General features: G+C 42.6%; 1 protein-coding gene and 1 long non-coding RNA gene across 9 annotated transcripts in view; one reads left to right on the top strand and one right to left on the bottom strand.

Annotated features, from left to right (window-relative positions):
• The window catches only part of LOC129673483 (uncharacterized), a 36,610-nt gene extending 24,940 nt beyond the window's left edge, over positions 1–11,670 (top strand). Inside the window, exons 3-5 of the long non-coding RNA XR_008719667.1 lie at positions 1,390–1,486; positions 3,991–4,041; positions 11,207–11,670. This is a non-coding gene — a long non-coding RNA (uncharacterized LOC129673483). The remainder of the gene's footprint in view (positions 1–1,389; positions 1,487–3,990; positions 4,042–11,206) is intronic.
• The window catches only part of Usp45 (ubiquitin specific peptidase 45), a 64,430-nt gene that overhangs the window by 16,567 nt on the left and 22,655 nt on the right, over positions 1–25,208 (bottom strand). For 7 of the 8 annotated variants that reach the window (XM_055603281.1, XM_055603287.1, XM_055603284.1 and 4 more), the window contains 5 exons: positions 23,405–23,500; positions 19,538–19,668; positions 11,184–11,271; positions 4,185–4,266; positions 955–1,046 (listed from right to left, as the gene is read on the bottom strand). In XM_055603281.1, the coding sequence (XP_055459256.1) occupies positions 955–1,046; positions 4,185–4,266; positions 11,184–11,271; positions 19,538–19,668; positions 23,405–23,500 (489 nt within the window). Of the gene's footprint in view, positions 1–954; positions 1,047–4,184; positions 4,267–11,183; positions 11,272–19,533; positions 19,669–23,404; positions 23,501–25,208 lie in introns of those variants that run through there. The other variant, XM_055603289.1, reaches the window with a different exon arrangement.

The following is a 25,208-nucleotide window of genomic DNA, read 5'->3' as shown; positions in this document are numbered from 1 at the left end:
GCCAGTTCAAAGCCAGCCTGAGCTACAGACACATAGAAATCCACCCAGGAGAACACCAGTTCTAAGCCAGCCTGAGCTGCAGACATAGAAAACAGTGAAGAGCCAAGTAACCTCACGAGGAAGTCAGGAGGAAAGTTAAAGTCACACTGTGAACACACTTAGAAAAACTAAGAGTGTGCTTTCTTTTTAGAAGTGGAAAGTATATTTTACAAAAGCCCATTACGTAGTCATCTGTCTTAATGACTGTTCAAGACCTCACAGAGAAGACAGCCTCTCTGCTGCCATTATCAGAGGCTGTTTTAAATTAGAGAAGCTGAATAGCAAGCTGACTACTGAAGACACTCACTCAGAAGAGTTGACTTGTCATCTTTATCTGATCCCTGCAGGAAAGCTAAGTGATGACTGTTGCCATAACAGTACACTTCTCCTTTATTTTATTTTATTTTTTGTTTGTTTTTCAAGACAAGGTTCCTCTGTGTAGCCTTGGCTGTCCTGGATTCATTTTTAGACCAGGCTGGCCTCAAACTCACAGCGATCCTCCTGCCTCTGCCGCCCTGAGTGCTGGGATTACAGGTGTGCACCACCACGACCAGCTACTTCTACTTTCTTCAGTCATGGGTTTCATGCACTATAAGCATCATCATTTTTGAGCCTCAGTAAGCAAAGCCCATGAGTCTTCACAATTTAAAAAGGCAGTTCATTTACACAAAACTAGTTATTTCTGGGACACCATTAAGGTGCTTTAAGTGGTTCTATGTATGAAACAAGTGTTGAGAATCTGAATTGGTCCTTCCTGTTATTGAAAGTGAGTCTATCAATTTATCACATCACATCCTTGCCCTTATTTTGCTATTGTTATTAACCAATAACCACCGTGATACTTGAGAAATAAAACAACATAACAAAAACAAGGGGATTGTAGTATTCTCCATGAGGTGAATTCTAGGTACATACATTTGCACATTCTTCACACATGACTGTGCTAGTTAATTCACCAATAAAGATCCGATCTATGAGGTTCATCTTCACGCCTTCTTTTCCATAGGCTGTAAAAAGAATCCATTTTTTAATTAAAAAATTCCCAAGACAGTCATAGATCCAACAGTGTCATGACTCATCTGGGTAAGATATGGCTCCTGGATTGTACCCGATAATGTACTTTGTTATATTATGCTACATCTTTCTCCTTTACAATTTTGTAGAGGAAATGTCAGGGTTAGCAGAACTCACCTTGACTGCTGAGTCATCTTGCCAGCTCAAAGTATTTTTAAGAGGTAAAATAAATATAGCAATAGCTACTAACTCATACCACATCCCAGCTACTGGCTTTTTGATGTCTCTGTGTCTAACCTAACAGTAGACAAAACAGGGACTATAACTGTTTTCCAGGCTAAAGATTCCAGACCGACAGCTATCAAAGGAGGGTATAAAAGACAAGTGTGTGAAACAGAGTGTAAGAAGTGAGCCTGGACATTTAGTAACTCAGGTAAGCATACACGTGTGTGCCTGGTGATTACTTTTAAAGGCTGAAATTATTTTGTTTATGAAGTAATTACAGAACAAGTGAATTGTGCTAGTGGTTTGCTTAAAAAGCCGGTGCTGGGGAGAACTGGCCAGACAGCATGCTGTGGTGTGAAGTCGGGTGACACACACAAGAAGATGCACTGTGTCTGTCTTACATTCAAGCTTCTATCCTTTGTCAGCCTCTACCTTCCTGGAAAGTGTTGAAAATTATTCAAAAGCATTATCCAGGGCTGGAGAGATGGCTCAGAGGTTAAGAACACTGGCTGTTCTTCCAAAGTCCTGAGTTCAATTCCCAGTAACCACATGGTGGCTCACAGCCATCTATAATGAGATCTGGTGCCCTCCTTCTGGGGTGCAGGCACACATGCAAGCAGAACACTATGTAAATAAATCTTAAAAAATAAATAAAATTCCTCTACAGCTTCCATTAAAAAAAAGCATTATCCAAAGCACTGAGTAACAGAGAAGACCTATTTTAATACAATAGATATTTTATACTATTAAGAAATACCATGCTTCCTTAAGAAAAATTTAACAGGGATTAAAAGTAGAACCACCACAAATGGAAAGCAAAAACAACATCCCAAAGCAGGGCTGTTGTTCTGAATGTTCACTAGGTGGCAGCACCATGACACAGAGTCACTATGGCGACTTGAGTGTTTCAAGTCCTTCATGGGGCAGGGGCAGGGGCAGGCACCGAGATCTCTGGCACGTGGTCAAGTTTATCGCACACTAGGAAAGTAGGAGTACTCCCCTTCTCATTTTTATTTAATGCAGGAGTGTTTCACCTGCAGGTGTGCATCTTACCCAGGAACATCAGGCGTTGGATCCCTGGAACTGGAATTACAGATGACTATGAGCCACCCCTGTGGACACTGGGAACTGACTGCAGGTCCTCTGTAATAGCAACGAGCGCTCTTAACCACTGAACAGCTCCAGCCCCTTATCTTGGGGTAGACAGGGTCTCAACCGTGTAGCCTCGACATTCAAGACATTCAAAAGAAGTTGGTCTCAGATTCCTTAGAGATCTGTCTGCCTATATGCCCAAACCCTAGAGATTTCTTGCTTCCCTTTAATAGAGCAGGATTTAACCCTTTTCACTCTATCCAAGTACCTAACAACACAGCCCAACCCAATAACACAATAACTAAAGCTGCATTCCATCCTGAAGCATAGCACAGGGGTCTAGTCACAAAGCCATCCTTGAGGAGCCATCTGCAAAGACGTACCCACGTGACCCTTATGAATATTAAAACATAAACCTCTTGCCAAAATATTGAAGTATCTCAAAAAGTTGGGATGAACTGAATCATCCCAGCTCACATGTAACAAAATAATTAGTTTTCTCAACAAAAAAGATATTCTTTCAAATGAAAGACTCAAATTAGCAAGGCCTTTTAAAAACTAATTTATCTTTATTTTATGTACATTGGTGTTTGACTGCATGTATGTCTGCGTAAGGCTGTCAGATCCCTGAAACAGGAATTACAGACAGTTGTGAGGTGCCATGTAGGTGCTGGGTATTGAACCTGGGTCTTCTGGAGGAACAGCCAGCGCTCTTAACCGATGTGCCATCTCTCCAGCCCCTAGCAAGAATTCTTAAGGACTTGAGTTATGAAGCCTGTACCATGACCAGGGCTCAAAGAAAGATCTAGGTATTTTGAAGTTGACATTTTTTTTTTATCAATAAGTAAAACATATCACAACTTTTTCATAAACATAAAGCATTGACCAACAAACTAAATGATGTAGGACTATTTCTTGTACGATCTGCCTCCTCAATCACTGCCCACAAGACTCAAGTACTACCCTACGGCGGCTTTGCAACACACACACATATATGCCTTAAACACTACACAACACTGTATTCGTAAAAACCAATGTAATACTAAGGTACTGTATTTAAATGTGCATTCTTGTAAATGCACAGGTTCACTCCACAGCTCTAAGAACAGCAGACACACATTCGTGACACAAGCTGTAGGAATATTACAGGCACAGCCACAAAGCCGGCCTTCAGCTCTAACCTCGTGGCAAGGGAACAGTGGGCAGCGGGCAGTGCCTACGCTCCCTAAACGGATAGGACACAGCCCAGGGAGAGGCGTTCTCCTCGTAAGGTACTACTTTAGAAAATCAGTTCACAGGATGCTTGACTGCTCCTTCGTAAGGAAACTGATCTATCTGTGCTGTGTAACAATGCGGCTCCACGACCTTTTTCACACATGCATCTTTTATCATATTTGTCCCCATAACACTTTGCTACCTTGCTACCTACCCGCACTCTCATAGACCCCCTCTTGCTCTTTCCTGAAGAAGCCTGGGTATAGGAAGGGTATTCATAGACACGTGCGCATCTCACCAGTGGCTACGTCACTGAAGAAATGTTTCCTCCCTCTAGCAACTACAAACAGCATCTACATACTCAGGGAAGGATAAGCTTTATGACCCCTCTACTTTTCCCAACAGCTCTGTTCGGGCTCTGGAAAATCGCAGCTGCTGAGAGGTCATGGTGCAAAGGTAGGCCATGTCTAGAGGAAAGTGTTCTCCAGCAATCTACACCCCCCCCCCACCCCCCGTCTGTGCTGTTCCCTGAGGTTTGCAGGAAGGAAGGACCTCTACTACAGGACTCCATAAAGTGCTTTTTAAGAGAATCCACATACCTTTGACTTTTTTCCTAGTTTCATCATCAGCAGTCTTAGTTGTTGGATTGTTAAATGCTTTTAGAATGCTAGCTTGTATCCTCTGTAAAACAAAGAAATTAGAACCTAGTGATGGTTAATAAAGAGCTCATTCTCGGCACAAGGACAGACTTTCAAACAGCACAGGACACTATGGATCTCAGTTTGTACTCATAAAATATTTGAGTTTTAAATAGGTATTTATTATTGGGATATATAGTTTTAATTTGTTATGAAGTTTTTTATAAGATTGGGACTGGCCTAACATATGTACATTTAGAAACATTAAGTGTATTATCTTTCTTTCAGCTGTACCTTTCCACAAAGGAACACCCTCTAACTGGGTACACAATGCTCGATAGCACATGCCTGTAACCTCAGCATCTGGGGGCAGGCAGGACTGTGAGTTAAGGCCAGCCTGGACTCACTCACAGAGTGAGACTCTACTTCTAAAACAAATCCAAAAACAAAGAAAAAACCCGAAAACCCTACTTTCTTTTTGTTTTGCTATTTTCGAGACAGGGTTTCTCTGTGTAGCCTTGGCTGTTCTGGACTGACTTTGTAGACAAGGCTGGCCTTGAACTCACAGCCTGCCTCTGCTTCCCTGAGTGCTGGGATTAAAGGTGTGCACCACATGGGGCTGGAGAGATGGTTCAGAGGTTAAGAGCACTGCCTGCCTTTCCAGAGGTCCTGAGTTCAATTCCTAGCAACCACCTGGTGGCTCACAACCATCTGTAATGAGATCTGGTGCCCTCTTCTGGCATACAGGTGTACATGCAGATGGAACATTGTATATATAATAAATAAATAAATCTTAAAAAAGAAAGAAAGGTGTGCACCACTGCTCCCAGCTCCTAAAACCTTCCGAATGCCAAACTTTCATGGCTAAGATCCAACTTTCTGTTCGGTCCCCTCTGACATTAAAAGCAACTGGCCCAGCTCAGCTTTTCTTCAGGATTGGAGGGAAGTGTCTCCCTCCCTCCCCATCTCCCTCTCTAAACTGGCATTCCTTATCAAGACAAAAATATGAAGAGGGAAACAAAAGATCACATCATATGAAATTCTTTGTCCATGAAGAAACTCTAACATATAAGAAGCTGTCAGTCCAGTCTCTGCAGCCTCTCCAAACAAAGTACACACGCGAGAGCCCTAAAATCTGCACTCTGCACTGACATCAATCAGCCCCATCCCACGCCCAGTTACGGTGAGCGGTACACCTAGCGTGGCCAGCAATGACGATGTCTTCAGCTGTTCACAGGAAGCTACAAGGTTTGTGTGTGTCTCTACTCCTGTGTGTGCATGTGTGACGCTGAGTTGAGCTTGGGGCTCACACCTGCTGCCCAAGAGTTCTCCCATGAGCTATACTCTCATAGCCCCTATTTTTACATCTTCTGTCCATATGTTAGGCAAGTCTCAATCTCCCAAGAAACTTTTTTTAAAATTTATTTATTATTTATACTGTATTCTGCTTGCATGTGTGCCTTCATGCCAGAAGAGGGCAACATTATAGATGATTATGAGCCACCATGTGGAATTGAACTCAGGACCTTTAGAAGAACAGCCAGTACTCTTAACCTCTAAAGCCATCTTTCCAGCCCCCCAAGAAACTTTCAAACAGAATACACTATATATTCCAACAGTAAGTACCTACTTAAGTCAACAAATTATAAGCCTTCACATTAGTTGTGCCTTTAATTAAAATAAATTTTGTCAAGTGTAACTTACATTGTTCACAGAGTAAAGGGGAGATTGTTATCTTTCAGAAGATATTTTTTCTATGCACTGGTCACAGGCTTTCCTATATAGAGTACTGTCTGAGAGGTAGAAGGGTAGGGAGATAGCTCAGTGGGTAAAGTACTTGTCATGTAAGCATGATGACCAGGAATTTGAATCTCTAGGAACCCTGCCTCCCATAAGGCCGGAGGGTGGGGGGGCTGCCTGGGATCCCAGTGTGTGAGCTGTATGGACAGGGAACCCAGTGTGAGCACCACAGATGGAGAACCAATCCTCCAAGTAAACTGGCTAGTCAGACTACCCCAAAGGATGACTTCTGGGTTCGAGAGACACTGCTTTGACACAGTGTGAAGAACTGTTGAGGAAGATGCCAAAGTTAAGTCTGCATGGGCCTCCATGCACACACAAACATGCACCAACACACGGGAACACACACAAAAACAGACAAAAGCCACTGTACTGCCTGAAACAGACTTAACAAAAAGATCTGTTGTTTCTCTGTATGTGTCTGTATGTAAGGTATGTGTCTGCTGACCTCTGTGACGGCCCAGTGTGTGAGCCGGAACTGAACTTTGGCTCTGCAAGAGCAGCCAGTGCTCTGAACTGCTAACCACCTCGCCAGCGCTGAAACGGCTTTCATAATGTGAAACTGACATAGAATTCTGTTAAAAAAAAAAAAAAAAAAACAAACACACACACACACACACAAAACAATACCAAAGAGATACTGCATGGTATACTTCAACAGAAAATAAAAACATACATATACATCCCAACGTTCAAAAGAAATTTTACACTTAAATATTTAAATAAATTCAAGACAATAAGAGTAAATGGATTAAGCAGTCAAGTTATAAATTTAGAGAAAGAATGCTAAAACCAAATAAAACCAGGAGGAAAACTTTAAAGAAAATTAAAAGAGAAACTAGAGAAAAATAATATATGAACCTACAGGTAATTACTTGGGTGTCAGATTTGATTAGTATTTGGGTATAATTACTCACTTGGAAGTACTAGCTATGATAATATAAAAAAGGGAAGCTTAATATCACACTTAAATAAAAGAAAAATAAAATAAATAAATTTTTAAAATTAAAAAAGATAAATAAATGAAAGTTAAAGACAATTTAAATAACCCAAGAGAATACTTTCTAACATAATTACATTTGAAACTTAGGAGAAAATAGAGGGTAATTTCCAAAGAAAATACAATTTCAAAAATTAATTATAGGAAAGATGGAAGGTCATCTACCATGCCAGGAGAAGGAAAGAAGAAAGGAAGGAAGATAAAAAAAGACTAAAACTCTGATAATTTCAGATTGCCACTAAATCTGCTTTAAGGAATAAAATAATTTGAAAAAAGGTCCAAGGTAGGCTGTGGTTGTGCATACCTTTAATCCCAGCATTCAAGAGGCAGGGGCAGGTAGATCTCTGTGAGTTCGAAGCCAGCCTCGTCTACAAAGTGAATTAGTTCCAGAACATCAGGGCTAAATATAAGAAAACTCCGTCTTGAAGAAATGAACAAAAAAAAAAAAAAGAAAGAAAAGAAAAAGAAACAAAAAATGGCTCCAAATTACTTTTATGAAGTGTAGTAAAAGTGTAAAGAAATGATCTGATAGGGCTGAGAAAAGCCTTCGTTGGCGGAGTGCTTGCCTGACAAACACAAGGCCCTACATTCAAACTTTAGGGCTGGGCACGAAAGACAGACCAGGCCAACACTGCTGTCTCCCAAGCCCCACTCACTTAGCACGGCTCTCTACCTCCTAAGCCCACATATGGACCTGCAACGGAAAACACACACACAGAAATCACCTTCACGTTCAGGTTACAAGAAAAGGAAATTCTAGGAGCTGCATGAACACACACAACAGTGCGGTTAGGTGACACATTCTGCCTTTAACAGATCTTCAACAGTAGAGTGCAGTGATTAGCCTTAAAATAATAGAAGTCTGTTCTTAGTGACAGCTCAAATGAGAAAGGAAAAACACAAAGCATGAACTTGAAGGTGAAAAGGGTGCCCATAAAAACTGTTTACAGTAAATGTAATTCTATGTTCTGTACGTACACAAACGTAGAATTTTGACTCACATGCCCCTTTTAGCATGCTCAATTCAGCAATAGTATACAGTCACAGGAGAAGCCTTTAAGGAAACAATTCGAAAGGCCTGTAGTTTTAGGTCTACCTGGTTCTGGCGGCAGCCAGAGCACGGCAGCCCTTCGAGGGCAGTGACGCACGCCCACCGCGGCACACTCGGCATCTGTTCACGCCCAGGCTAGACAATGCAGCCCCGCTGAGGACTCACTGCAACCAACCAGCACGGCTGTCGTGCTTGAGGCTAAACACACCCACAGACGTGACATTTCAATTTTGTCATACTATCTGTGGCCCTCAGCTACCAGAATAAGAACAACGTGTTCTGACTGAGTTCTTATAATACTGAACAACAGAGAAAAACAATGTCCCCCCCCAAAAAAAATCATAGTTAATCTGAAATGACATATGGCTATCCTAAGAAACATACTTCTGCAGAAAAAAAAAAATTAACACTGTAAGAAAATGTGAACAAATTTTAGCTCAGGGGAATGTTAATGTCTTCAAAACTTAATTGTAAATTTATTCTATCTTTAAAAAAATACAAGTATAATTTTTTTAATTGAAAAAATACAAGTATTCGAGGCCAGCCTGGTCTACAAAGTGAGTCCTGGACAGCCAAGGCTATACAGAGAAACCCTGTCTCAAAAAACAAAAAAACAAATATAACCAACCAACCAAGCAAACAAAAATACAGACATAACATGATGTAGTAGATACCCATCAACTTAACTCCTCCTGGGTATAAAGGAAGGAGACAAAAACAGTACCTTTCTTGGAGGAAGTCATAACTCTGAAACAGTATTAGCAATGGCACCAAAATCTTTCAATTGTATTGCTTGGTTTGTGAGACAGGGTCTCTATGTAGCCTAGGCCTGCACAGAACTCACCACCCTCCATTCTCTTGCCTCAAGAGTGTGCAATTACTAGATTGTGACGCCATGCCAGGTCATGACACAAATCCCATTTTTAATGATTTATTTATTTTTATTTCATGTGCATTGGTGGTTGTCTGTTTGAGGGTATTGGATTCCTTGGTACTTGAGTTACAGACAGTTGTAAGCTGCCTTATGTGTGATGGGAATTGAACCTGGGTCCTCTTGAAGAGCAGCCAGTGCTCTTATCAGCTGGGCCATCTCCCCAGCCCCCATGACACAAACCTTAACAGAAGGTAACCAGGTAATCAGGTTCAAAATCCTATAAAAGTGTTGAGTGGAAGGAGTGAGTGGAAGGCTCCCAAGGCAGAACCAAACTAAGTGAGGAAGAAAATCAGCACAGGGTATGATTACAGCACGCATGTGGTTTTGTAGAATGGAGAAATCAATTCAATCTATATTTTGCTGAAATATTAAGAAAACCCTAACTTTCTCCACTAAAAACTAGCCATTGATACAATGTTACAGTTCAAACAAAGCAGGCTTTTAAGAAAACTTGCCAGGCTGGAGATCTGGCTCAGAGGTTAAGAGCACTGGCTGCCCTTCCAGAGGTCCTGAGTTCAATTCCCAGCAACAACGTGGTGGCTCACAACCATCTGTAATGAGATCTGGTGCCCTCTTCTGGCGTTGAGGTGTACATGCAGACAGAACATTGTATACATAAAAAAAAAAAAAAAAAAAAGACTTGCTAAGCTTCTGAAAGGCTCAGGATGAGTGAAGGAGGGAGAACTTACTTTGCCCGAGAAGCACTGTTTCTACCTGACTACTATATCTCATATTACTACATAGATTAAGAACTATATTTGCTTTGGGAAGTTTTCACCTTCTTATCTAATTATAACTAACAGAGTGGCTCATAGCATATGTTTAGACAATAATTCTGAAGCTGAAGGTAGGCCTATGACTGTTCTGAGCACCTAGGAATGCCTGCTATGAGAAAAGAAGAAAATACAGTGTTAGTCTACTTTCTGTTTCTGTAACAAAGTACATGAAACAAGCCTCAAGTTCAAGGCCAACCTGGGCTATATAGCAAGCCCTACTTTAAAAGTCCAGGGAGAAGGAAATGGTGTTCAGCTTGGTGGTGGGAGGCATCTTAGGTGTGACAGTGTAAATATGCTGGTTTGGATCCCTCCTCTTCATTCTCACACCTTATCTAACCCTAATTACCCCCAGAGACCCCATTTCCAAATATTCACACCTGACTCTAAGTGATTATATTTCTAATATGTGCCCTTTTAGGGAACACATCAGAAACAGCCATGTGGAGCATGTGGTGTGTATCTACACCTTTCCTACTCTGAGCCTCTGTGACACTCCCCCAGTGTCACATCAAAGCCTGTAAGCAAGCGGTGTGTTGGGGCGGGGACTGGGAGAAGCACTGGCTGAGGAGCCCACTTCAGCAGCTATTCTTTTTGGAGAAGCTTCCTGATTCACGCGGCTGAACTTCCACTCCCCATGCCAGGAGTGGAACCTAAGCCAGCATGGGGCAATAAAGGTTTGCTGAGAACTGAAAATCACAACATCAGTTTAGGTTTTACACATGCGAAACTGAAGCATACAAATTACAGTGAGCATGCGCCAACTTTCAGCATGAGAAGCAAACACACTCAGTCTTCTGACAGAAATGAAAACTCTAACTATGAGGGTAAGTGGCCATGTTCCAGGTTGTTGCTCACTTTCCTCTATTTACATCCCTTTATCTTCCTTGACCCAATATATAAGTCAACATTTCTACCCCTCTTTTTTTTTTTTTTGTCTGTTTTTCTTTCTTTCCTTCTGAGATACTGAGATAGAGTCTCACTGTATAGATGAGGCTGGCCTCAAACTCTCAGAGATCTGCCTGCCTTTACCACCCTTGTGCTGGGATTAAAAACACGCAAAACCACAGCTGGGTCATTTTTCTTGAGAAGGATCTCACTATAAACTCCTGGGGCCAATAATCCTCCTTCCTCAGCCTCTTGAGTAGCTAACTGGGACTGTAATATACACCACAGTAAACTTTGTCTCTAAGCTACTTTGAACTGATTTATTATAAAAGGTAAGGGACATAAAAAACAAAACAATACAGGGCTACAAAAGTATAAAAGAAATAATCTTACTGAAGAAAGACAAAATCGCAGATAAAAATCACCTCTTACTGTACTTTAAAATCAGAGTAGTGATTCCAGATCCATACCCTTGCCTTAAAGAGAGCATATGACAAGTGTTAAGAAATCTAACCTTTGTCTCCTCTGTCCTCACAGCATCCAACAAATGGTGCAGAAGCTCCTGGCTGTCTTGTTGCTGGAAACCTTTAAATCGTGGCGCCCTAGGATTAAAAAGAAAGAGAAGAGGGATACTCATTCCTTGGATCATGAGCAACATAGCAGTCTTACGCAAGATCATCGTGGAATAAGCTACAGTCAGCTCATTGCTTCTCAACCGAACAGACGAAACGCTCTTCCTGCCCTAGTAGAAACAAGCTCATGGGGAGTGCACTGAGAACAAAATGGCTGCCTTTCGTTAGCATATCACAGCCAGTACTAACAGTCGCACACCTTTCAACTCCTTTATCCCTAATGGCACTGAATGAGGGACCAGAAAAGTTGTTAAACTAATACACTAAGTCATACAGCCAGCAAGAAAAAAAAGCACTCAGATCCAAGCTCTGCAATTTCCCTTCTTACCTCAAAGAATAAAAAGATTAAGATATAGTCTGCATCTTACTATATTAATTTGCTTTTTATATTATAAATATATTCATATGGTTACAGGATGAATCTTAATATAACTACACTGATAACTATGTGAATATATTCCTTCTAAAGAGTTAACGTAAAGTTTCCTGTGTGATTGAATGAGACAGTTAAGTGCTATGCACAGAGATACTAATAGCCAATATTTAGCTGGTTCTGGTAATTTTTAAAGTCTGCAGAAGAACAATGCTGAGGGTATCACAATATCTGATTTCATTTTTTTCTACAGAGCCATAGTAACAAAACCAGAATGGCAGTGTACAAAAACCGTCCCGTGAACCAACAGAACAGACAATACAGACACGAATACACACTCCAATCAAGGTGTCAAAGGCATATGTTGGAAAAAAGACGGGCACTTGGGTAAATGGTGTTGAGAAAATGTATCTACACAGAGAGGAGGAAAACTGGACACCATCTTTTACTCCATAAATATCAACACAGAACCAGGCATGGTAATGCACACCTTTAGTCCCAGCACTTGGGAAACAAAGGCAGGTGGGCGGATCTCTGTGAGTTTGAGGCTAGCCTGGTCTACAAAGTGAGTTCCAGGACAGCCAAGGCTAAACTTAGAAACCCTGTCTCGAAAACAAAACGAAACAAACAAAAATATTAGCAAAAACTAACAAGAGTGCATGAAATTGTACTTTTCACAGAAAAGTAAACAATTACCAGTATGGCGAGACTGCCTTCAGATTGAGGGAAAACTCCTTGCCATAATGACTAGGTAAGTATCTAGAATATCTCTATAACAGGCTCAACAACAAAACCCACCGCCACTACTACCGCGACCATCACAACCACATACACACAGCCATAGGAAACAACCCGCAACAAATGGAGAAATAAACATTGAAGAGACAGTATTCAGATGGCCAAGAAATACAGCCACAGAGAAATGCAAATCAAAACTAGACAATGGCAGAAAGACACACACTATATACTCACTTATAAAAAAAGGATAAACATACTAAAATCTGTAGACCTAAAGAAGCTAAACAAGGAGGACCCAGGATAAGAAGATCAATATGTACTTAGAAAGACAAATGGGATGGACATTGGAAGTAGGAGAAAACAAGTAACAGGACAGGAGCCTACCATAGAGGGCCTCTGAAAGACTCTACCTAGCAGTGTATCAAAGCAGATGTTGAGACTCATGGCCAAACTTTGACAGAGTGCAGGGAATCATATGAAAGAAGAGAGAATTAGTATGACCTGGAGAGAACAGGAGCTACACAAGGACCATATGTATCTGGGCACAGGGGCTTGTCTGAGACTGATTCTCTAACCAGGGACCATGCATGGATATAACCTCATCCCCTGCTTGGACGTAGCCAATGGCAGCTCACTATCCAAGTGGGTTTCCTAGTAAGGGGAACAGGGACTATTTCTGACATGAACTCAATGGCTGGCTCTTTGACTGCCCCCCAACCCGAGGGAGGAGCAGCCTAGCTAGGCCACAGAGGAGGACATTGCAGCCACTCCTGGTGAGATCTGATAAGCTAGGGTCAGATGGAAGGGGAGGAGGACCTCCCCTATCAGTGGACTTGGAGAGGGACAGGGAGGAGATAAGGGAGGGAGGGTGGGACTGGGAGGGACTGAGGGAGGGGGCTAAGGCTAGGATACAAAGTAAATAAACTGTAATTAATATAAAAAAATTAAAAATGCTACAAGAAAAAAAATTCCATACCTGAAATTACAGATGAAAAAAAAAAAACAAAACAACAAAAACTAGACACTGAGGTTGCATTCCTTTTACAGGCTATCAGACTCACAAATTATGGCCACAAATTAAATATAATATTAGCAAACTTGATCTCCAGGACCAGCCAGAATTTCAACCTGGCGTCTCTGACCTCTGTGTCCTCTGTGCCTGTGAAAAGTGGAGCCCTGTGGCCTTTATTGGCGCTCTATGTAGACTCAGCCTGCTAACAATCCTCTGCTCTCCTCCGAATCCTCCCTATCATCATCCTCTGACCTCTTCCTCCCAGACTTTGATCTCCAGGCTGAGAGGCCTTTCACTATTTGTCCACTGACAAATTCTGCAGGACAAGGAAACCTCCTGGGTGTGACTCAGAGACACCCTGACCAGATCTCATTCCTCTACATCACAAATTCTTGGAGGTTCCTTCCCACGTTGAACTGACTTTGTGACGCTCTACCTACCCTGAGTCCTAAGCATGAAGATGCCACCTCCACTTCATTTTCATCTTCTCTCTAAACTTGGGGGATATCCCAGCCACCCCAAATAAGGCTCTTAACTGCTCTGCTTGTCATTTAAAAGTTTAAACAATTTTTAAAATGAGCTCTAAGTTATTTGGAACTTTGATTTTGACATTCTCATAGAGCAGACAATTTTCTCAAATGAAATGGCAAGTGGTCCAAGGTATCTTATTATGTCACTTTGAGAAAGAATGGTCCCCAAAGGCTCAAAGACTTGAATGCTTGGACATTAGAGAGTGGTACTTGATTAGAAGGTGTGGCCTTGATGGAGTAGGTATGGTCTTGCTGGATTACGTGTGGCCTTGTTGGAGTAAGTGTATCACTGGGGATGGGCTTTGGGGTTTCAAAAGCCCAAGCCAGGTCCAGTACCTCTCTCTCTTCCTGTTACCTTCGAATTTGGACCTAGAACTCTGAATTTCTCCAGCACCATGTCTGCCTTCATGCCATCATGCTCCCTACCATGATGATAATGGGCTAAACCTCTGAATCTGTAAACAAGCCCCAATTAAATGCTTTCTTTTATAAGAGTTGTTTGGTCACGGTGCCTCTTCACAGCAATAAAATGTTGACTAAGACATCTATGCCCAAGGCTATGCTCTACTCTCATCTCTCTCTCTCCAATTCCTGTTTTGCCTATCAGGTCTTCCTCTGCTACGAGCAGTCTGGACCCAAATCCAAAGCCCACTCCAGTTCCCTGGCTTTTCTTCTGGTGATGAACCTCCTTCCTACACTCCCACCACATACACCCCAACAGGAACAATCTCTTCACTGAGCAACCTTCCTCCTCACCCTCTGCACCTTGCCTTTCTTGCACTCCCACCCTGGCCCCTAGGTGTCAAAAGGACAACAGTATTTATCGCCTGTCCAAAACCTCTGAAAATCAACCAGGCCAACTCCCCGTGGTTTCTAACCTATACACATTCCTTTCCTCTTCTGTCTTTGACCTTAAAGATGCTTTCTTTATTGTCCCCCTACACACTCTCAACCCCTTTTTGCCTCACTTGGGAGGACCTGGATACAACCCAGCAGCTTATCTGACACTTTTGCCTCGGGAATTTCTTAGAGTTTGTCCAGGGCTCAAAAGAGGACCTCACTGCCTAGATCTATCCCCTAGTTTCCTTCTCTACTATGTAGAAGACCTCCTCTTATGCTGCCCTTCCCAACAATCTCCACCACTCCACAACCCTTCTTACCTCTCTTGCCTCTTGGGCCTACATGGTCTCCAGAGACAGGACCCCATGTGCCAACCATCGGGCACCTACCTGGGTCTCGCCATCTCACTAGAAGGGAGAACTATAGGCCAAACTAGAACAGGGAACCTCCTTGTCTACTGCATCCATGAACCAAAGGCAAACTGCTTACATTATTAGGCTTCTTTAATTTCTTTTGAATATGAATTCCCAAATTATCCCTTGCTGCTTGTCCTCTTTATGAAGCCACTAAGGGGCTCCTAGAGGACAACCCCCCACCCCTGCTCCAGGCTTTATAGGAAGCAGTTCTCTCTTGCAGGATATTTGATCCCATTGTGAACCCTGAGATTGGAACTGTAAAAACCTGTTTCTTATTTGGTGTGGCTCAACCCTAACACACACCTTTAATCCAAGAACTTTCTGTTTATTATAACAGGTGATTATGGTGTGGCTAAACCCTAGCACATACCTTTAATCCAAGAGCTTTTTGTACAAAGATTTAATAAAGTTAACCCCAGGTCAAGAGGTGACACAAGTAACTAGATGACAGAGATTAAACAGAAGGGACTCATATTTATGGTTGTGAGCCTAGCCTTTAATGGCTGAGCCATTTCTCTGGCACTAACAAGGAAAAACTTGAAGCCACTATTACTGAATTTGCCCAATCAGGCCCTGAAAAATGCAGCCAGCCACTAGCTGTTTAATGTAACTTTTTTAATTTGCAAAAAAACTATTAAGTGTGGAGAGTCTATACCCAGCTGCCATCTGATTATAAATGGCAATAAAATATTAATTCTACCCTTTAAAAAAAAAAAAAGAAAGAAAGAAAAAAAGGGAGGGACTTTAAATTGAAGGGTATTTAAGACAGTGTGGAAAAGAAGAAAGGGCTTTTGGCTTTTTCCTCCTGAACTATCAGCTGAGCTAGGAAGCTTTTGGCCTTGGGCATTTTTGCTTTTTGGCCTTTTGGCTTTGAACTTTTCGGGTTTTTTGGCTTTTTCCTTCAGGACATGAGCTGAGTAGGAAGGTTAGCTGGGTGCTTTCTCTGCCTCTCTGAGCTAGCAGGTTTTTACCCCAGCATCTGGCTCCTGAGTCTTCACTGGTAAAAATCGAACAATTTGGGATTTCAGCTCTCCTTTCCACCTAAGCAGCCATTCTCCACCGCAGTGACAACAAGAGGACAAATGATACATCTCTGCTCCCAATGACAAGGCTGACCAAACGTCTCAACTCACTGCCCAGGCCTATCTTGACTCTGCTCTGACAACAAACTCCATCCCCAGAAGTAATCCGGCACACAAACCTGGACACACACACACACCCCCGACATCCTGACTTACCTACCTTCCCTCCTTCATCCTTCATATTAGTCTCTGCTCCCCTTTCTCTACATTTAGTCACCCCTCATCTCCACGGAAAGACAAGCAAGTCCTGCAAGACTTGCCAAAAGACAAGTCCTCTGTCCTCCCCAGTCTTCATCTCACCAAATGAGAATTCAGTTACTGTCCCTAGATTGGAAGGTACACTATACCTATATGCTCCAAGTTGGGAGAAACAAATATTTACTAGTATGTATAGATACCTTTTTAGGAGGGTTGAGGCCTTCCCAACCACAAGTAAGAGGGCCCACATCATAGTTTTACACATACCTCTCTGTGACTGTCCCTTGCTTCAGTTTGCCTTTCTCCAGACAGTCAGACAATGGCCCCGAGTTCATCTCTTCAACTACCCAACAAATATCCACCTTTCTCCAGATCCCCTGGAAGTGGACATCTCTTAGTGGCCCCAATCTTTGAGGAATATAGAGAGGATGAATAAAGCCATGAAGGACACCTTCACCAAAATAATTCTAGAATTAAGGCAAGACTGGGTTGTTCTATTCAAACTCCAAAGCTTGCAAAAAAACTAAAACAAAAAAAACAAAAAATACAAAAACAAAGCAACAAACAAATAGCCCCAAAACCAAAACCAAACAAAACCTTTCCCTCATCAGTCCCTTTTAAAGTTACCAGCAGGCCTCACAGAAGGCATACCCGACTTCCTCCAGCCCTGTCAGACCCGTCTGTCCTTTCTGCACACAGAACTTGGGAAGCATACTGACTCTGTCCTACCCTCCCTGCTACTCCAGGCCCCTTTCCCTAAGCTCCAGATCAGGGATGTGATATACATCTCAGATCTAGCTCCACACTAACCCATAATTGGCAGTGCCTCCACAACTTCCTCTTACTCGCCCTCACAGCAAAATTAAATAACATCACCTTCTAGTTCACCTTTCCAGACTTTAAACGGCTCACTCCCTACTCTAGATCCCACCGAGCTCAAAATACCCAGTTTTCTAACTCTCACCTAAGAGAGGGCAACTGTGTAGGACCAGAAACAAATTGTTCCCACTTGGCTTCCAAGTTCCTCCAACGAAGACTACTAGTTTTTACCACCTAGAGGGTCACTGCACTCTTCATGGCCAAAAATCAACCTAGAAACAACCTTCATGTCCCCTCCCCATTGAGATCACAGCCCCCTGTCGTCTAGCAGGAAGCAACCTCCCCAAAACAATGACTCCTACCCTCTTTTCATGTTACCCCTCCAGCACTGGGATACGTGGGTAATGGCCTCAGGTCATGAGGAATTGCATCAGGCTGTACTGGGTGAGAGCCCCTAGCCATAAAGAGCTGCTAAGCCCCAGCCTGACCATTCAGTTCAGTTTCACCCTAGAAACAGTATGTCCAGGCAGCACAAGCAACTCGCCCTGCCGAGCTGTGATAACAGAGTTTCCTCCATCATGTATTCCTGCTGGGGCCATTTCAGGGTTAATTAGAACTTGACGTCTTCGATGGAGAATCCCATGGGAAATTACTCAACTCTCTTCTAGAAACCAAGGTTAAGATGCCCTGGCTAACATATTTTAGCCCAGTAGTTCTCAACCTTCCTAATTCTGCGACCCTTTAATACAGTTTCTCATGTGGTGACCCCCAACCATAAAATATTTTCATTGCTACTTTCTAACTGTAATTTTGCTATTCTTATGAACCATAATGTAAATATCTGTGTTTTCTGATGGTCTTTACTGACCACTGTGACAGGGTGGTTGACTCCCAAAGGGGTCCCGGCCCACAGGTTGAGAACTGCTGGCTCAGCCTCTTGTGCAGAACCCTTGAGCTTAACCACTAATCTTTGTTTCTGTTAAACTGCTTGAGAGTTTCCAAGGCTCCAGGAAACATGCAGCAATTGGCTGTGTTCAGCTTAGAGCAGGGCTTCTTTCCATGGGCCTTCCTATGGGCATTCCTGGCACAGGGAATCACAGCCTGTGGCCATGATCCATGCCTTGCAGCTGCCAGGTATGGTTTGTGCCTGTAAAAGCCCCTCGGTCTAAATGCATGGGCCACACTGACATGCAGAATCCCTGCGTGTGCTCTCAGCCAGCTACAATCTGTGTCTGAGGGCTCATCTCTGGTGGGCTCCCATAACGAACCTCAAAGCAGCTGTAATTTCCTCGGAGACACATACACACGTATATACACATGTGTTCCTCAGCCCCTCTTTCTTCTCCTTCTGCTCTTTTTTTTTTTTTTTTTCAGACAGGGTTTCTGCTGGCATTCAACTCAGAGACCCACCTGTCTCGGACCCCCACGGGCTGGATTAAAGGTGTGCACCACCACACCCCAGCCTCTCAGGTTTCTCAAGGAGCTCAGTCTTTTATCCTGTGGAAAGAATGTTTCAATAAAGCACTCTAGGCCTGATAAGACAGTCTGTCTTCTTCTCTGCTTTATTTTTCTTACAAATACCAAGTCAGGTAAGCCATTTATGGCATGTACATAGTCCGATGCACATAAAGATTTTGCTTTTAAACATAAGCTAATACCTGCAGAAATCCATAAGCTCAATTTACCTCAAAGCTCATTTTTAAAATGAGAGAAGCTAGGAGTCTGAAATGTAGTTTCATGGTAGACCTTGCCTGGCACATACGAGGCACCAATAAAAGAAACTTCTCTCTTATGCTACTTTCTAGATTTTATAGGTGGAGGAAAGGCTTCAAGCCATGAAGAATTCTTAGCCCCAGCCTGATTGTTCAGTCCCCCCTCCAGAAACCTATGTCCTGGTAGCATAAGCAACTCAACCTTGGCAAAACACAAAAACAGCTGGTGTCCTGGCTGATACCTACACATACAGCATTGCAGCAGGACACACTTCGTGTGGTCTCATTTGTGAGCTAATTCCTGAGCCTGTTTCCTAACACATCAAATGTAGATGAACAACAATTACTTCTTCAGAGGACGCTGACGAGTTAAATAACGCACAGATGTGGCTAGCAGGTGTTGCTGCTTTGTCTGGGCAGCAACAAAACAACACAACAGGAAACCCTTGGTAAGTGGGAGCGCTGCGCTCGTTCGTGTGACCTCCTTGTTCATGTCATGAATGCAGACACACTTACTTCTGACAGAGCTGATTGAAAAGAACTTTAGGAGAAAGCGGTCCTTTTTCAGCCTCCTTCATGCTGTGAAGAAACAGGAACAAGGCTGAAGTCAATGGTCCAGGGCTTGAAAGTTCCACCACTAATGGATCCTTCAAAAACATGATCAAAGCCAAGTCAGAAATATGTAACTTCAAAACAAAACATCACCGAGAATCTAAGAGCTATTCTTTATTTAAATGATAGTAACTAAATTGCCAAGTGTATTTACTTTTAGTCCTTCATATATAATTTATTGAAAAGTTGAAAAACATTGATTAAATACCTTAACTGGACTAGTAGAAATGCAGGTATTCTAAAGAGACTTGTGTCACTCAACCTGAAACAATGGACCCCAAAGAAATGGAAATTTCCCCAGGACTCTCATACTGGAAGACAGGGAAGGTGTCAACCCAAGGGGAACTTGACCTCACACAGTTGGAACAACTGACTGTCAGGTCAGTTTACAAAATGAGACTTAAGCCCTGACAATGATGAGACTTAAGCCTCATATATATATATATATATATATATATATACTAGACCTTCTATTTAAACTAGTGGTTGAAAACCCATGAGTTTCCTCCCCTTCACAAAAACCCTTAAAAGAATTTACATTACGATTCATTAACACTAGCAAAATTACAGTTATAAAGTAACAACAAAAATAATTTTATGGTTGGGGTCACCATAACATAAGGAACTTTGTTAAAGAGCCACAGCATTAGGAAGGTTGAGAACCACTGATTTAAATTTTCTTCACTTCAGGGGCCCAAAGATGGACTTCAGGACGTTCCTGGATCTTTTTGTCCCTCTTCCCAAACGTAGCCACAGTGAATAATTCTCCCTTTTCTGCTTTCCACATTTCATTCGGCTCTTTTAGTTGGTATACTGAGGACAAGTGGCCAGACAGGACTTGGCACAAGTTTGTTAACAATGCCTTGCTCTAAGGAAAAACGGTATTTTCCAGTATCGTTTACCTTTTATTTAAGGAAACCAAAGCCTGAGCTCGCTCACTAGTCCTCAGTCCATTCTACCTGTCTCTTGATGTGCTTTTCTGCACGCAAAAGTATAAACCTGCTTAGTATTTGTACAAACTCACAAATGAACACAAATTACACTTATTAGAACTTCACCTTACCTCAGGAAGTCTCAGGAAGCCTAGCAGAAAGGGTAACTGAGGTGCCATTAACTCCCGGGTCACTCAGCCCAGGGCTCCTCCCAGCTCTTCTTACTCAGCTCCCAACCTAAACTCCCTCTTTGGAGCTGGGCTTCAGCGGCCCTTCCCCAAGCCTAGGGCCTATATATATAACCCAGCTATTTTAGCTGGTAAGCAGTCAACAGACTGCAGGGTCATATCGTGAGTCTGCTGACAACAAATTCCACCCTCAGAGGCAAGCTTGCGCACACAAGACACCCTCTCTGCCACTGGGAACTGGCCTCTTGACCCGCCACGTTCTGCCTCTGCCTGCGTTCCCCTTTACATCTACAATAAAAATCTTCATACTTTAGGAGTAGTCATGCCCTCCTCCTTCTATTTCATTTTTTCATTGACTTACTTTTTCCCAAACCTTTTACTAATAAAAGAAGAAATGGAGAATTATGTGACAAAGTTAAAAATTAAAAAATTAAAGGTAGCAACTGTGTTAGGGATTAGCACATTTTAGGGATTTCTTGCTAACCCCTTTCCTGCCTCTAGGGAAGCATGATCCTGATGACTGACTGCAACCGCTCTCAAAAGCGAGATCACGAACGACACTTAGTCTTCCTCTAAGGACTGCAAGGTGTGCACACATCCACAGTTACTTCCCACTTTGTTTGTGTGGTGTTGGGGACTGAAGATATCCTAAGCAAACACTCACCAAACAAACCCTGTTTGTTTGTGTGTGTGTTTGTTTGTTGAGACAGGGTTTCTTTGTGTAGCCTTGGCTGTCCTGGACTCACTTTGTAGACCAAGCTGGCCTCAAGCTCACAGAGATCTGCCTGTTCCTGCCTCACTGAGTACTGGGATTACAGGCATGTGCCACCACACCTGTCTAAAAAAGGTGATTTCTGAATGATGCCAGTCAATGACAAAGTAAGAGGGACATGGACAAATGCACAACACAGTGAACTTTGAATTAAAGAAGACTTAGTTTTTATACTTACCTACTACTTTTGGTATTAAAACACCCTTTTAGACACTCTCCATGGATACTGAGAGACAACTATGCCAAGGCAAGTTAAAAACTAAAACCTGCCAGGAGCAGGGGCACATGCCTGTAATCCCAGCACTAGGGATTTTTAAAAATCATTTTTACAGTCTCTCAAAGTAGCTGGGATCCCAGACATGAGGAATCATGCCCTGTACCCTTTTTAAAAAATAAAGATGAGGGTCTCACCACACATTGCCTGGGCTGCCTTGAACGACTTGGATCAAACCACCACCTCGCTTCCACCTCCAACTCAACTTTCTGGGACAATAAGCACATGTACTAACTACACTAGCTCTCCACACCATGACTGCCAACTGCTGTCAGGCCTTTCCGGCAAAAGTCCACCCAACACACAGACAATGAAATAAAGTCAGCCAACTACTTGTTGCCACAAGGTAGAACATACATTCTTTGGGAATGCTGACTTTCTCAGTTAAGGGAGTGTTAGAGATTACCTTTCAAAGATTTATATTTCCTGTAAGTAATTTGACACAGAATCTAAAGAAATAAGGATTTATTCTCGATGACTGCCATCAGCCAACAGAGGTAATTCTACCAGTGCCAATCTCAACAAGTCTAGAGAGAGGGAAAAAGAGGACTGAGGTATGCCTGCTAAAGAAGTAGCTGTCATTCACCTTCCTGTGAGCCGACAGAGAGATACTGGGTTTCCTTTTCCTTTTCTTTCCTTTCTGTTTTGCTTTGTTTTGAGACAGGTTTCTCTAGGTTTTTCTTTGTAGACCAGGCTGACCTCGAACCCAGAGAGATCTGCCTGCCTCTGCCTTTCTGAGGGCTGGGATTACAGGTGCGTGCCAGCGTGCAGCGTGCCCAGCTGGTACCAGGGTTTTCTAAGTGGCAGAGTAAAATGTGTTTTGTGTGTATTTAGGTAAATTACAGAATGGCCTTACTTTGTTCTCATTTTGTCCCAGTCTCAGAATCTAGCTTAAGGCTGCCCTACCATGAGCCTGAGAAACGTGGCCTGCCTGTGGGTGTTAGGAGGCCAGCTGCCAAGGCCAGCAACAACTCTCTTTGCTATTTTCTTTCTTTTTCATTACCTTAAAATTCCATCATCAGACTAGACTTCAAAACCCCTTACATGAACAGCCTGTGAGAGGCCTGCTTGACAGGTAAAGGCACCTGCCATCCAGCCCAATGGCCTAAATTCAATCTCCAGGGGCCACGATGGAGAGATATGGATCCCACAAGTTGCCCTCTGACCCCACACCTGCATCATGGCACACACCAAATAAACTGTTAATAAAAATATCTTAAACCTTCAGATGCTAAATATTTAAATCTAAGTTTAAACAACAGCAACCGACATTTAAATACACATTACCATTGACTACAAAACAAGGGTCCCAGACATTTTGCTCAATAAAAGTTCGACTCTTATTTTTTCCAGCATGTGCACATAAAAATTTGCCTTAATGTTTTTGTACTTGATGTACTTAATGTTTTTGATCTGTGATATGTCTGAATCATGGAATGTCTTAAGGTCACAATTTCTGAAAGTTTTTTCTGATTATTATTTGATGAGACATTTTTAAATTGTGTTTTAGAGTTCTCTGACTACAGTCCTTTTTGGCAGTTTAGAGAAACAGAAAAGAAAAATTTGGGAAACAAATATTATGTGGCTCTTATACTTGTTACTCACCAGCTGTGGAGCTGACGAAAGAGAAATCTTGAATTTTGTGCCATCTTCTTTTATCTCATTCATAAGTTCAAACAGAATGTATGTCTGAGCCAAGTTCTAAACAACAGAAAAGGTCAAGCGTCCTGGTTCAGTTAGAGTATGCCTCTTATTTGATGAAATAAATACTCTCAACGTTTCAAATCTCATGTAGCACAGCAAAACACGTTCATTTAAAAATCTAAAGGTTCTGACTAAAAAGCTCAATCCCCATCCCGAAGGCAAAGAGGATGGACATCAGGAGAAGAAGAAAACAGGAAACAAGCTAGGAACCTGCCACAGAGGGCCTCTGAAAGGCTCTGCCCTGCAGACTATCAAAGCAGACACTGAGACTTATGGCCAACTGTTGGGCAGAGTGCATGGAATCTTATGTAAGAAGTGGGAAATAGTAAGAGCTGGAGAAGACAGGAATCCCACAAGGAGAGCAACAGAACCAGAAAATTTGAACTGGAGAAGACAGGAATCCCACAAGGAGAGCAACAGAACCAGAAAATTTGAACACAGGGGTCTTCCCAGAGACTCGTACTCCAACCAAGTACCAGGCATGGAGATAACCTAGAACCCCTGCACAGATGTAGCCCATGACAGTTTAGTGTCCAAGTGGGTTACATAGTAATGGGAACAGGGACTGCCTCTGACATAATCTGATTGGCCTGCTCTTTGATTACCTCCCCCTGAGGGAGGAGTAGCCTTAGCAGACCACAGAGGAAGACAATGCAGCCACTCCTGATGAGATCTGATAGACTAAGATCAGAAGAAAGGAGAGGAGGACCTCCCCTATCAGTGGACTTGGGTAGGGGATACGTGAAGAAGGGGGAGGGAAGGTGGGACCAGGAGGGGAGGAGGGAGGGGCTTATGGGGGGATACAAAGTGAATAAAGTATATAATTAATAAAATAAATTTTTTTTAAAAAAATCTAAAGGTTCTGTTGGTCTCCTTGTGGAGCTCCTGTCCAATCCAGGTCTTTCTATCTCCCCCTTCTTTCATAAGATTCCCTGCACTCTACCTGAAGTTTGGCTATGAGTCTCAGCATCTGCTTTAATACCCTGCTGTGTAGAGTCTTTCAGAGGCCCTCTGTGGTAGGCTTCTGTCCTGTTCCCTGTTTTCTCCCTCTTCCAATATCCATCCCATTTGCCTTTCTGAGTGAGGACCGGTCATCTTACCCAGGGTCCTCCTTCTTGTTTAGCTTCTTTAGGTATATAGATTTTAGTAAGTTTATACTATATTATATGTCTAATATACACTTATAAATGAATATATACCATGTGTGTCTTTCTGCTTCTGGGATACCTCACTCAGGCTGTTCTTTTCCTAGTTCCCACCACTTGCGTGCAAATTTCATGATTTCCTTGTTTTTAATTGCTGAGTAGTATTCCATTGTATAAATGTACCACAATTTCTGTATGCATTCCTCTGTTGAGGGACATCTGGGCAAAGGGGACTTTTCTGAGACTGATACTACAAACCAGGACCATGCATGGAGTTAACCTAGAACCCCTGCTCAGATGTAGCCCATGGCAGCTCAGTGTCCAAGTGGGTTCTCTAGTAAGGGAAATAGGTACTGTCTCTGACATGACCTCAATGGCTGGTTCTTTGATTACCTCCCCCTAAGGGGGAAGCAGCCTTACCAGGCCACACAGGAAGACAATGCAGTCAGTCCTGATGAAACCTGATGGCTAGGGTCAGACGGAAGGGGAGGAGGATCTCCCCCATCACTTGCCTGGGGGACGGGCATAGGAGAAGAAGAGGGAAGGAGGGTGGGATTGGG

Source organism: Psammomys obesus, unplaced genomic scaffold (assembly GCF_907164565.1).
Source record: "Psammomys obesus unplaced genomic scaffold, mPsaObe1.curated_primary_1811, whole genome shotgun sequence".
In the NCBI taxonomy this organism is placed as follows: domain Eukaryota; kingdom Metazoa; phylum Chordata; class Mammalia; order Rodentia; family Muridae; genus Psammomys; species Psammomys obesus.
Note: the sequence above shows the minus strand (reverse complement) of the source record. Positions and strands in the feature narration are given on the sequence as shown.